Source organism: Gymnodraco acuticeps, unplaced genomic scaffold, assembly GCF_902827175.1.
Source record: "Gymnodraco acuticeps unplaced genomic scaffold, fGymAcu1.1, whole genome shotgun sequence".
NCBI classification, from domain to species: domain Eukaryota; kingdom Metazoa; phylum Chordata; class Actinopteri; order Perciformes; family Bathydraconidae; genus Gymnodraco; species Gymnodraco acuticeps.
The window spans coordinates 472,825-487,280 of NW_022989831.1; the positions used below are offsets into that span (position 1 = coordinate 472,825).

Genomic DNA, 14,456 nt, shown 5'->3' on the forward strand with positions numbered 1-14,456 from the left:
CCTCTCAAACTACCGTAACTATTATAGATATGTTTAGTTTTACTGTCTGGTCACTCATTACTGATCCGCGAGCTGCATGATACTGACGGGCTGTCAGGAGAGGAGAGCGCTCCGTTTATTATTCCCGTGTTATTATAAATTACTGTACACTTTTGAATAATGTAGTTAATCTACTATAATTAGTTTGTTTAATAGCGAATCATATCAATTTGTTTTAAAGCACAATAAATAACAAAGAAGACCTTTGACCGGCACTTTTCTCATTTGTCCGGAAGATTTAAACTTTAACGGACATGTTGACCGGCGAAAAAATATTCTAACGGGAACTCTGGTGCAGCCATCAGTGCGAAGTCAGATGTGGTTTAAGCAGAGATAATGAACATTAATCTGTTCGACTAAGCTCGGCTGTCTTATTATGTAACCGCAGCGGAGGGTAAACCCTCTGATGCACTTTAGCTAGATTGTAATAAATGAAATGGTGTCCCCATTCAGACAGTTTTCACAGCAAACAAAAGCTGGAATTACAGACACAGTGCATTTGATTACATTTACAGTAGGTCATTCTTAAAATAATAAAACAAAAATAACTGTCTGGGATTCATGGTTTTGATTTCTTCTTTCAGGCAATACAAATAATTTCAGGTTAGATTCTTGCCTTTAGCACAACTGACATTTGGTCAACAACCATTAAACTGACATATTTTCTCAAATATACCCGCTGTGTGGGTGTGCATGTCCCCATGCTTCCGACACTTTGCATAAGGAAGGATTACACGTCAAGCTGCCAGGTACCATTAGCAGCTAGGAGTATATCGGAAATGGAGAGTCACAGAGGCTAAATATAGGAGGGATCAGTAACCACTAAGTCAACTCGCCTGTCAATCTTTACTGCTGTCAATTCAACATTTGCACCCGTGTGCCATTAGAAGTCAAAGCAGCATGTGTCACTGAAACACTCAAGCACTTCCACACATGTTCATTGTGCTAATGTGCTAATACTATGTTAAAGAGAGAGCTGTGTGTACATTAAGTGCGCTCTTACATAACTTTGCTTGTCCTTACTCTAATGGCTTAAACACTTAAACCTTGATTGGACAAATAGTTTCTACGTCAAGAGTCTGAGTCAGACTGTACTTATCTATCTGGAAAAAAACACTGATCAGTAGAGTGTCTTTAATTTCCATTTGAAAAGTTACCATGGTATAGAACATACAGTGGAAAGCCATGTAGGTCATGATGGTTGTGACTTACACAAGAGCAGCACAGGACGACACTAGCTAGCGACTCCAAGATGCCGGCTGTGCCCACAATCCATGTGAGTCGGAGGAACAGGATGACCCCCAGAATATTCTGGAGGCAGGGGAGGTAGACCCCCATGAAGGTCCCCATCTGAGGGCTCTGGATGGGAAAAATAGAAGAGCAAAAAAGATATTGAAGTGTAAGAAAAATGCTTAGGTATGAGAGTGTGTGGTGATCAGGGGGTGAGGAACTTGAGGTTAGAATGACAGCATTGTTGACGAGAGATAAGTCTAAAGGTCTAAATAGCTGTTTTTAGCCACTAAAATCTCCTGGTTTTCCTGTTTAATATCACATTAAACTGAATATCTTTTGGTTATGACCTGACAAAACAAGGTATAAAAAGACATTTCCTTGTGGACTATGAGAAACTAATAAGGACATTTTTCAGGAAATGTTTAATATTTTATAGAGCAAGCGATGAATCAATTAACATAAAGAATAATTGGCAAATTAATCAATAATGCAATAATTGGAAGTTTTAGCTATATTGTTTGCAACTTTAAGCAGCAAAAACTAATAGAAAAGAAAACCAGAGTGGCGAAGAAGACAAAGAAGGATTAAGGGAGGAATAAAGGCATACCTAAAGGGGAAGTGAAACGGGAACAAAAGTTGTGTTCAGACGTGATAGTGAGTCAATTCAGTTTTTGCCACAACACTTTTATCAGTTAACAAAGTCTGTTCTCAAAGTTGCACCAAAAGCAACAAAGCATGAACATACAGCTTAAAAGGAAAAACACAACCACTTAAGTCGATAACTGGTTCCGACACTGCATCTAATCTACTACATACATACATACATACATACATACATACATACTACATACATACATACATACATACATACATACATACTACATACATACATACATACATACATACATACTACATACTACATACATACATACATACATACAGACAGTACACAGATTCAGTGTTATTCCCATGCATACAAATTCACAAGCTATTGTTTTAGGCAAAAGGTCTTTGATTGCCGTGAATATAACAGGAGTTTCTCATCCAAAGCTAACACTGCCACAGTAAGAAATATGAAGATGTTCTCCATAACATGTCGGATGAATATGAGCTGACATTTGATTTAGACTAACATCTCAGTGACACAGGCATGCTTTCTAAGAAACACTCTATACTGTGCAGTAACCAGGGAGAACATTGTACAAAATCCTTCATTGCTTCCACCCCAAAAGTAAGCATTCCTTTGCGAAAGAAAAGGTTTCGCAACAGCATGACAACAGTCAGGAATATATTACATTTTTCAAATCAATGAACTTGACAATTAGCTACCTTTTGAGCCATCTATCTCCAAATGTTCAGCACCAGTCCCACTTGTCCAGACAAAGAGGAGCGACAATGATGTCAGCTTAATTCTATAGCAAGATGTTAGCCAATGGGAGGTTCTATTTCCAAGCAGGGGACAAGATGGAGCAACTGGCCTGGGACTGAAGCTGTGGTTAAACAAGCCTCGTGTGCCTCATGGCAGCACTGGGGCTACTTTTCATTTTGCTTTTTAAAAAAATAAAATAATAAATGGCATGAGCATTCAATGCTGCTTGAGGAGCTCCTTGGTCTGACTCATAAATATTAAGCCAGAGCTTCTGGACTGCGGGCGGTATTTTATATATTTTTTTAAATATCTACTTTACTGCTGCTTTCTGACTCAACCCACACGGTCAACAGGTCATATTGTGTGAAAAAAAAGAATACTGTGCTATTTAATAATAGCCTTCTAAATAAGACTCTGTTGCCTCAAAGGAAGCTTGTTGCTTTATAACTATAGATTCAATTGGTCACTGGTAATACAGTGCTAAAAGTGAACATTAAAAGTTCTAATTACTCAGTTCTTAAACACAAAAATGGTTAATGAAGCGATACAAACTTACTGAATGAATTTGTACTAACTCTCTTTCAATATTTTATAGAAACCTTTATTATATGCTTGCATATAGTATTCATTAAACTATAAATGTGTCCAAATCTACAATGGTTAGACACTGACGGTGTGTCCACACAGCAGCTTTGACCAATCTTGAAAATCCTGGAGCTGGGCGTGTCTGACAGCTTGAGGATTTCGCGACCAACAACCAATCACATGAATATCACATGAATATCCCGCCCCCGACATACAAAGCAAAAAAACCCGGTTCTTCTACACTATTGTCAAATAGGAAGGGCTATGATGAACATTTATTTTTTTAACATTTTGAACATTTATGAGATTAATGTTTATGGTGCTATTTTATGCTACATTCCATGCTGGCTAATGATACTGTCTATGCTTGCTAGCAACGAAGTAAACTAGCAACGAAGTAAACTGGATATAAAATCCCCAAACGAGCGAAAACCTACCAGTTTCACCCACTGTCTCTGCCACCTCCCTCCATGCCTGGTTCCTCCGGTTTGTATCCCGGTAAGTAAATAGGGACTGGTCATAAAGAACCGGGTGATTTGCTACCGCAATAACTAAGTTCTCCTCCATTTTTGTTAGGAATATAGAATGAACTGTGGTCTGGCTCTCCCAGCTTGCACGCGGTTTGATTGGCTAGCGCTTGAACTGTCAGATTTGCATAAACGGATCTGATTGGCTGTCGCTTCCAGCTCAGCCTCAAAAGTTGAACATTGTTCAACTTTGGAATCCTGAACATCCTGGAAATCCTGGAAATCTTCGCCTCGCCCCCCCACAATGCAGTTCGGCGACAAGCGAGGGAAAGTGACGTCATCCCCATTCAAAGTCAATGGGCGGAGACGCGCTGGAAGCGGTGGACAAATCGCCAAAAGCTGCTGTGTGTACGGGCCGTGACAGTCAAAGTGCTGACTGAGTGTAGGATGAGCACATATTAAAATGCTATAAAGAAGAAAACAAATTGACCAAGTTTGCATAATCCCAGATGGATTTAAGAATAAAACAAACAACAGGATTTCATCGGTCTAAGACTCTGTTACGTAATGATAGTTCAGCAGGTTCAAAAAGAGAAAAAGCTAATATCCAACTATACAGAACCTAACTGCAATCTGCTTGATAGAGACAGGGTATAACACAAGGCTCTCTGCTGTACCTTAACAGCTTTCTTTTTGGGCCCCTCGTCATCGTCAGCCTCCTCGTGCTCATGGGCCCCCTGGGTGAGGTTGGTGTAGTTCGCCAGTTTATTGAGGAGAGATGACACCATGGGGTTGCTCTCCATTTCCTCCTGCAATAGAGAATGTTTGTTTGTTTAATATGATGAACAGCAGGAACACAAACTAAGCACTTAATAATAATAATAATACATGTTATTTATATAGTGCTTTTCTTGGTGCTCAAAGTGCTTTACAAGCAAGTAAAGAAAAATAAGCATTTAAGCATTAATCACTTACTAATACAGGATATATTCTGTATTAAATGTGGTATATATTGTAGTACAATAGGCACATTTTGACTTTAACAGGACATTTATTTTAACTTTATACATTCTTAATTCAACTTCCTCTTAATATATATCTTTCCTTTATTTGATCCATTCTAAAATGGAGCAAATATCACAAAAACCGAACTTCCCCCAGGATAAATGAAGTATTCTTATTCTGATCATTCTTTCAAATAATTTGTTATACCTTTCTGGTTTAAACGCTCATGCTCCATGACAATTTATAAAATGATTTGTTTGTTAAAAATGCCTTTTGAACTTTACTTCGGATTCGATTGGTTTATTGCCATAGGTTTAAAAGGACAACAACTGCAATATTGATTTAACGGTTCAAAGCATGTTGGAATAGCACGGCTGGATCAGCTTCATGTGGAGCGGGGAAACAGAAGCCGCAGTGCCTAGTTGATTCTTTACCAGGGCCAGTGACCACAGACTGTCAACGTTTGCCAAATGGCAGAGCAGAGCACCTGGAAAGAGTATAAATGCATGTTCTTGAAAGAATGCGCCTTTAAAGCAAATAAAGTCTTCACTAATTGCTGAGCTAAGAAATGATTGGTACTTTCAACTCCTGCTGTATTTATATAGTTCACCACAGCTTACCCTGGTGCTTTAGCATACTGTGCATTAATGAACAGTTTGAGCTTCAAAGGTACACTCTTATTCAAAATACAGAAATAGTTGTGGCAGTGGATGTTACTTAAAAAGGGAAGTATTTGTAGTGTCTACCCCACAGTTTGGGTTAGTCCTTCTCGGCCTATAACTTCTTGCCAGAACAAATCACAAAGTCACATTTCGAGTTAGACAAGGAGTATAAGGACGATATCAAGCTGATAAAGAAAGGGTTACCTCAAAAAGAGCCATGTTGGTGCCATCGTAGCTGTTTCCTTTGTCAATGTCTGTGTTGTTGATAAAGGGACTGTTTTCTTTTGGGACGCCATCACCTGTGAAAACACAACACAATTATTACTTTACAATAATTGTAGTTTAACATTTCATATGACCAGATCAAATATGAGTGCTCTGTCAGCCATATATGGGTAATGCTTCCTCAAAGGGCAAATGGTCTTGGTGTATCAGCTCAGTCTATATTTGGTGTACAAATGACAAGTTTTGCACCTAATAAACATTTTCTTATGCTTAATATATTGGTTAAATTGTTCTATCCAATATATGTACATATATTATTTATGAATGATCTAATTTAGCAGAATTATACATAATAAAGTAATTTGTTTATGTCCACATTAGAAGAAGATCTGATCTGGAAAGGTTAAATAAAATGTCGTGTTTTAATGTGGTTCTGTTTACAACATCCTTCGTTTTTCATAATCAACAAGCAAAAAACAAGTTATCAAAATAATTATTATAGTTTATAAGCATTTTACTTTTTTATAGAGAATATCAATATTTCTAGAGCGCGATGAGGACTTCTCATGATATTCATTATATCATTTAGTCCTAATCTTAAAAAATGTAAATGGCCTCTTACTTATTGTAACAAAGCTAAAAACACAAAACACTGAAAGCACTTCAAATGTAGTGCAAGATTCTGAATGTCATGAACATGAAGTCAATTCATCTATAAAAACATGACTTAATAAGAACAAATGATGCATCAAAAAGGCAATCCGGCAGAAATGTGAAACATCATAAGAGAAGGGATCAATGTCAAAATGCATATTGCGGTTATAGCAAGCGATGTGTTGGATGTACGTCAGATAACTTATCTCAAACACGGATCATTACAGAGCATATTGACAAAAAGAATGCACATAAGACGAGAAATGAAAGATAATTTCCTTTCGGATGTGAAAGATGAGCTTAATTTGTGATGAAGTATTGTTCTCTTTCAGAAACTGGAAACACCACATGAAGCGATAAAGAGTATTTTATATATTTACTTTGGAGATGCAACTTTGTTTGAAAAATAAATTGACTTTAGATCTGCCATTGGCTGCATTGTCCTATTACCCTTTCTTTCAAGGATTCACACTCACATACTCATTAGGGTTGGAAAAGCATGGATAATATGCTTTAAACAGAATACATGTGGATCTCATTTTGACCTCCACACTTTGAGCTAATGTTTTATGTATCAACAAAAGTTCACGTAGGCCTTATAGTGCTAATTTGAAGAAGTACACACACCCTCTTCTCTGCATCTCCACTTCACAAACCACAACGGAAGTCACACAGTGGGTTTACGTCACACACAGCAACCGAGACCTCTTCAGAGAGAACATTCTAGCACCAAACTGTGAAACCAAGGTGCGTCTTTGCCGCTGAAGCCGGCAACCGACACACTGAGCAAATGTTTAGAATGAATGAACAGCTTAGAGTGTAGGGGCTACACGCTGCAGTCAAGTCCAAGAACAAACAGAGAGGGATTTTATTTCCAGACAAATGTGTAAGCTAAAGATTATCTCTGTGAGCGTGTGCGCTTCACTCAGAGAGAAAGCTCCTCTTATAATCATGTAGCATTGAAAGCACAAATGCATTCACACCATTTGATGTTTTAAGGGAGGAAATATTTGTTGACATAATATATCCTCCACGCTGCTGTCGGTGGATAGAAGCTATGATTCTGAGGAAGGAGTGGGAAAAAGTGTCAGCAGTAGAAGGAGAGTTATACTGCTGACACAAACAGACAGACATTGTTCAATCAGCTCCATAAATAATGGTCAAATTCCAATAAGACCATCAATATGTTAAAAATAAAACAGGAATTAGAGAACAGAGAAAAGGAATGTCCTCAACATATTTCATAGAGGATCACCTACAAAGAAGTAACACAAGGACAATGGAGCCACATTGTCTAGCCCTTGAAATGACTGTCAGTCTTATTCAGGTTAAACGAAGCTTTGCAAGCCCTGTCTGATTACAAGCGGCACAATACGGGAGTCATCTACTCTGGCAGGTTACCTTGGTGTCTGAATGTCACTTCTGAATGAAGACACGTTAAACAAGGCTAAGTCATTTTGATGTTAGGCCTCATGCAAGCGTTTTTTGTTTAACCACTTTAGTCCAGTCCTTTGGTCAGATAGCAGAAAATACTTGACGTATACATTTGGCTAAACAAATTAATCATCTTTTGTGTACATAGCTGTAAACTGTGACGGATCCACACAAAACCATGAAAATAGACATGGTGTCACCAATGGGACTTGTATACTGAATCCCATCTTACCACTTGTGGCATTTTGCCTGCCGTTATGTCTCTTATGAACTTAATAAAATGAACCTGTTTGGGACATATTTATTGGTTTCAATTTAACACAATACTGTAATATCCCTACAGGGAGTTATCAGATCATGCAGTGTAGCAAGTTTCAAATGTATATCTACAACCTACTATAATAATAGCTCACTATTCTGTTACACAGACCCATGAGTAGTTCCCCGCAACTGTGATATAATATTATAGTGATACAGCAGATACAATGCCACACAGTACAGTAAGGTCACAATGTAAGTAACTATTCACCAAACACGGACTCCATTCAAGTCGTCTTTAGATGGCTATAGAGTGACATAACAGCAGATACAATGCCAAAAAGAGTACAGAACCTAATGATTATCTGTATATCCGTATGCAAAGTGTTCAAATGCTTTCACACGGTTTTGTGAATCCGAGAGCACAGTTAAAGGTAGGGTAGGTAAGAGTGGAGAAACCAGCTCGAGTGCGCTAGAATTTGAAAGTACACAGCCGAAAAGAATCTGCCTCTTCCTTCAGACTTCCTTACAGAGCCCCTCCTCCAACACACACACGAACGCACACATGACCAATGAGGGCACTGGATAAGTTTGTGCACGAGATGGAAGGCTGACAGGCAGGTAGGCCATCCAGTTATTTTAGCCGGACCGGCTAAAATGATTGGTCGTGCTTTTTACAGCGCTACGGCTTCCACAGATGACATTTTGGTATGTATTTATTGTCAAAGCATTTAATGTATTCATTGCTATCAGGATGTTAAGAGCATTCCATGGAATATAACAAAAAGTGTTTCTGAAGTGAATTACCTACCCCACCTTTAACAAATCCGTTCGTACGGATTATAAATCCATTCACATGGATTTACACATCAAGTTCTGTCAACCATGTGACCCCAGAGGGGCTACGTAACCAAGATCATTTCTATTTTCTTACTATTGACAGAATGTTACTTAATGCTTCTAGGCTGCAAAAATTTGTTCCATTATGGCTGAATCAGTCAACTATTTTTAAGAATATTCCATAACATAACAGGAGAAAAAAACATTATAAAAGCAAGCGCTGTTTTGTTAGATAAACGATTTAAAAGCCAATGATAAATAACAAAATAAAACAGCAAATTTAAATTGGAGCATCTGAACTGAGAGAAAGTATGGGTTTTACCTGAAAAATAAATATAAAACTTGTACAGATACATTTTTTGACAGTTATCAATTGCCCTTTTCGGCAAATGTGTTTAATAGGAAATGATGTCAATAAATAGCTGAACCATCTCCACTCTAGTATTAGTAGTATCTAGTATTTAGCCGTAAGGACTAGACAGACTCTCTAACGCTCTGGCAGAGCTAACACCTTACTATGAAGAGAACCACCTACGTGCAAACCCATCTAAGACACAGGTGTGTGCCTTCCACCTGAGAAACCGTGAAGCCAAGCGCCAACTGAAGGTCAGCTGGTCAGGAACCTCCCTTGAACACTGTGAGCACCCAGTCTACCTAGGGGTAACCCTGGACAGATGCCTCTCTTTTAAGACCCACACTGAGAAGACCAAGTGCAAAGTGAGTGCGAGGAATAACATCATCCGCAAGCTCACCGGCACGACCTGGGGTGCAAACCCACAGACTCTGAAGTCAACCGCACTAGCCCTCTGCTACTCAGCTGCCGAGTATGCCTGCCCAGTATGGGAACGAGCTGCCCGTGCCAAGAAGCTGGATCCAATGCTAGCTGCCGCATTATCACAGGCTGCCTGAAATCAACACCTACAGACCGTCTGTACATCCTGGCAGGCATAGCCCCACCAGAGATACGACGAAATGCAGCAAGCAAGAAAGAGCGCCAACAACAGTCTACTGACCAAAGACATCTCTCTTTGGCCATGTGCCAGCCAAAAGCCGCCTTAAATCCAGGAAAAGTTTCCTGAAGAGCGTCCCACCCCTCGGAACACCGAGCATAAGCAGTGAAAGAGTCACTCGGTGGGAAGAAAGACTTGACAACCTCCCATCAGCAACAACAATGGAGCTAAAGGCGACCGAGGCACTGCCCCCTGGAGCAGACACCAACTACGCAGTGTGGAAATGCCTAAACAGAATAAGATCTGGTGTTGGACGTGCAAAAGCCACTCTCGCCAAATGGGGATACCTAAATGATGGGGACGTTGTGTGTGACTGCGGCATTGAACCACAAACCATGCAACATCTCCTGATATGCCCCCTGCTGGAGCAACCCTGCACAACATCGGACTTGGCAGAGTTTAATGAGAAGGGACAGCAATGTGTTCAGCTGTGGCTGAACCACATCTAACCAAGCCCTGCCTTGTGGACACGATAAGAAGAGCCGTAAATGTTTTCCAAAAATGAAGCGGGGTATAGCTGTTAGGGGTGTAACGGTACACGTACCCGTACCGAAATTTCGGTACGGGCCCTTCGGTTCGGTACAGGTGTGTACCGAAGTGTACCGAACGAATATAACGTTAAACGTAAAAAATTGAGAACGTGAACAACTTTTTGGAAGTAATCTCAGGTGCTGCGTCGCAGCATTCAGAGTAATTTGCTCACATTGGGTTCAACGCGTCATAGAGCGAGCAAGTCATTTCATTGGATGAGAGGCATACTATGAGAGCTGGTCAGAGGGATGCGTTCAAATGTAGTCAGTAATTTGAGGAACTGTCGAAAATGTATGGCGAACGCAGATAAAGTTGAGCTCGAAAATCCTCCAGCATCATTGAAGTCTCCGGTTTGGGAACATTTTGGTTTCGCAGTTACGTACAAGGATGACGGACAAAGACAGGTGGACCGAACCAAAGCTGTTTGTCGGCATTGTTCAACTAAAATTGGTTACGCGGCTGGCAATACATCAAACTTGCACACTCTTGAAAAGGCATCACCCGAACGTGAATATCACCGGTACCAAAAGAAAAAAGACTGAAGTGCAAACCCAACTCCCACTAGCATTTAAGCCTCCACCACTCGCAAAAAGTTCAGACCGAGCCAAATCTATTACAAACGCCAAATATCCTTATGTTGCCATGTTAGCAAAGCGCTACCTGGCTGTATCTGCTACCTCTGTCCCTAGAGAGAGGGTGTTCTCCACAGCAGGAGACATTGTTAGTGCCAGCAGATCTGCCCTTTCGGCAAGCAATGTGGACAAGTTAATTTTTCTTTAAAAAAACATGAAAATACAATGACAAGCAAGTCCTAATGTCAAACTGGCTGCTTAGTTACTAGTACAGTACAGTTCAAATACAGATGATTGCAGTTCATCGAAAAGCTGCACCTTAATGTTTATTTTATTATATTTTGTATTTATTCGACTCCACTTCGAGCGATAGAACTATTAACGAAGCACTTTTATACTAATAAAGGACTGGCTTTTCTAAAGCCAGTTGAGTAGCACTTGAAATGTTTTTGCTCTATGAAACCTGATGTACTTATATGATTCTGTTTTCTTCAATTTTGTTGGACGAACGCACTTATTGTAAGTCGCTTTGGATAAAAGCGTCAGCTAAATGCAATGTAATGTAATGAATATTCACAGTTTAATAATAATTAAAAACCCAAAACTAATAGTTTATGTTTTGTGAGTACTAGTAGCCTACAGTAAAGTTCAAATACAGATGATTTCAGTTCATCGAAATGCTGCACCTTAATGTTTATTTTATTATATTTTGTATTTATTTGAGTGAATACATTATTCACAGTTTAATAATAATAAAAAATATATATATATATATATATATATATATGTTTTGTGTGAAAAAAAATTCTGCTGTACCGAAAACGTACCGAACCGAACCGTGACCAAAAAACCGAGGTACGTACCGAACCGAAATGTTTGTGAACCGTTACACCCCTAATAGCTATTTAAAAAAGCAATTTAAGGGGAAAGAAGAGGAGGCTGCTGGAGAAGGAGACACAAGGAGATCCTTACATTGAGTTCAATGATGATGAATGCCCAGGTAGGGAGAGACAAGTATTTAATACAAGTACTATTTCAAAACTAGGGTATGCAAATTAAAATAACTATTCAATACCATTATGTACCAAAAAAAAGGTTGTGATAAACTGAGGAAGTAGGAAATGTATTTTGGAGCCATGTGACTTTGTCTCAATTATACAGAAAATATCTGATGTGCCGCAAGTCATTCATTTAAAGAATGAAATGCTCAATGGGTCAGTCCATGGTTTATTTTTTAGCTACTTGTTCCCTACACTTAAATACTGATGTGCCTGAAAAGAGTACAAGATATATTCACAACCATATACAAATATTTTTGATCATTTTCCAGCCCCTTATTTAATTGAAAGTCCATTTTTGAGCACAGCTCTGTGCAGGATCATCATTCATCGCTGGGACGGTGACCTGTGGCCGCGCTGGGGATTTCGTGGGTAACTTTTACTGCTTGATCCAGCTGCGGGGGAATGCGGGGGAATAAGAGGCTTGCAGCAAGGCTTAGCCCGGTGGTAATCACAGGGAAAGTCACTTTGTCCTTGTTCTGTGTAGCTCTTTAAAACGCAGTCTGAGTGAGATAGCGCAACATATTAGGTGAAGGCACAATGCTTCAATAAGCTGGGATAACGGGGAATTATTTTTAAATAATGACCATTGTCTTGCAGCCGAGGGGGAATCTACCTGTCAGTCATCCCTAAGCTTGGTAGGGTGCTACACACCACAGGTTAATCATTGTCTTATATGATACTAGTTAAATCCTCTTTAAGGCCAGGCAGTGGCAATACTCTTTCCAAATCAGGAAACAGGGTTCTGCTTTTAGAATGGGCCGACGTGAGATGTGGTTTAGACGCCAATCAGGAAGTGAACATAATTGGTCATGGTTGTATTACACCCTCTAAGATATAGTTAGTACTATTTTAGAGAGATTGTATGCTAAAGTGCGTGCTTTGAAAAACAATGCCACCGACTTAAAGTCCCCTATTATACTGTTTTTCATCAATATATTATAGGTCTCAGATATATACAAAACATGTCTCTGAAGTGTTTGGCTCGAAATACCAGATAACCAGATAACAGATCGTGCATTGTGGCATCCCATAAACCCCTCTGTTTCAGCCCTGTTTCAAAAGTGCTGATTCTGGTATTATTTAGCTAAGTTAGCTGACTGCTAGCTTTCTGTGTATTGTATTGAAGTGCTCTCAATTCATGTTAGCAGACTCACACAACCCAATATGTCATTTATACATCAACGAACATTTAAGCAACACATCAACTCTGTGACAATGTAGATGAAGACACTATTCCTTTTTAGCATAATAGTCAATGGTGATGCAATCTCAGAAACACCTGATGTTTGTGGCAACAAATTGTGTCCTATCTCATTAATGGGATAGTCTCATCTGAGTCATTCAATTCTTCAATGAGCTCAAATTGAACTTGTGTATCACCATTCCAAAATAGGAAAATGGACGAGCTGCCAAATTATTGTAGATGCCAAATAATAAAATCCCTGCCTTAGTTGTTGAATATGTACAAAAGAAAAGTCACAGGGATACTTGGGGGATGGGATGGAAGAAGACGATGAAGTACAAATGTCTTGCATACATATCGGTCCGTCTGTCTATAATTGTTGGTGTGTGAATATCAACCTGCATGTGTTATTTTCCTCTGTGCTGTCAAACAGTCCTGGGGGACGTGGTCCAGATTCCTACAGTAATACAGTAGCAAGTGTCTGGCCTAGTTAACAGATGTTAGCCTCTGTGCACATTACACATGTTGCCATTCTTCTTGGACTAATTCTCTATGCATCCTGGAAATTGATGATGATGCTAAATGGAACGTATACATCTTGGAATTATCTTATAGGGCAACAGAAAGGCGCAGGAGGACTGACCTTCTATAAGCAACCTTGTTATGCCTGGTTGGATATGGCTGCAGCATCACGATATAAATCTGAACGATAAGTAGTATGGTTGAGGTATCCCTGCATTTGGGATGTAAATTGGGGGAGAAAGGGTTCAAATCATGTTGAGCTAAAGCTGTTTCCCCAACCATGCCCAGCTCTGCCCCTCAGAGGAAACCAGCGCAGTTATGATGACTGATCGGGTACCTACTGTAAAGATGTCAGCCTGCATTGCACAAAGTCCAAACATCAGCTGCTCTCGTGTCAGTTCAGGAATGCTGAAATTGCACTGCAGTGATGTAACTGTTGGCGAAGTTGCACCTGGTCTACAGGGAAGAATGAGAGAACCATCGAAAGCAGCACGACCTCTGTGTAAAAAACTGATAATGGTTGCAAATGATTTCCAATCTTTATATCCCAGCAATGTCTACAGCTAAAAGGATCCTCATCGCATTGAGCTTATCCTGTCATATTCACAGTATATATCAGAGCACTATGATATGGAATCCAGTTCTGATCAAAGCACATATTATGAAGTGGAACTGCACTGCAGTAGACTCCCATTGTTAAGGTTAAATCACTATAAATGAAGCAGTGGACCTAGTTCTTTTTTTTAGTGGACAGGGCGGGATAAAGCTGAAGAGCTCAGTGTGTGCAAAGTCACCTAATTTAAAAC

The 14,456-nt window shown here is 39.5% G+C and overlaps 1 protein-coding gene across 5 annotated transcripts in view; it reads right to left on the reverse strand.

Annotated features, from left to right (window-relative positions):
* slc12a7b (solute carrier family 12 member 7b) overlaps window positions 1-14,456 on the reverse strand; it is a 72,542-nt gene that overhangs the window by 25,357 nt on the left and 32,729 nt on the right. For all 5 annotated transcript variants that reach the window (XM_034234638.1, XM_034234630.1, XM_034234625.1 and 2 more), the window contains exons 2-4: window positions 5,565-5,659; window positions 4,371-4,502; window positions 1,252-1,398 (exon numbers count right to left, since the gene is read on the reverse strand). In XM_034234638.1, the coding sequence (XP_034090529.1) occupies window positions 1,252-1,398; window positions 4,371-4,502; window positions 5,565-5,659 (374 nt within the window). The remainder of the gene's footprint in view (window positions 1-1,251; window positions 1,399-4,370; window positions 4,503-5,564; window positions 5,660-14,456) is intronic.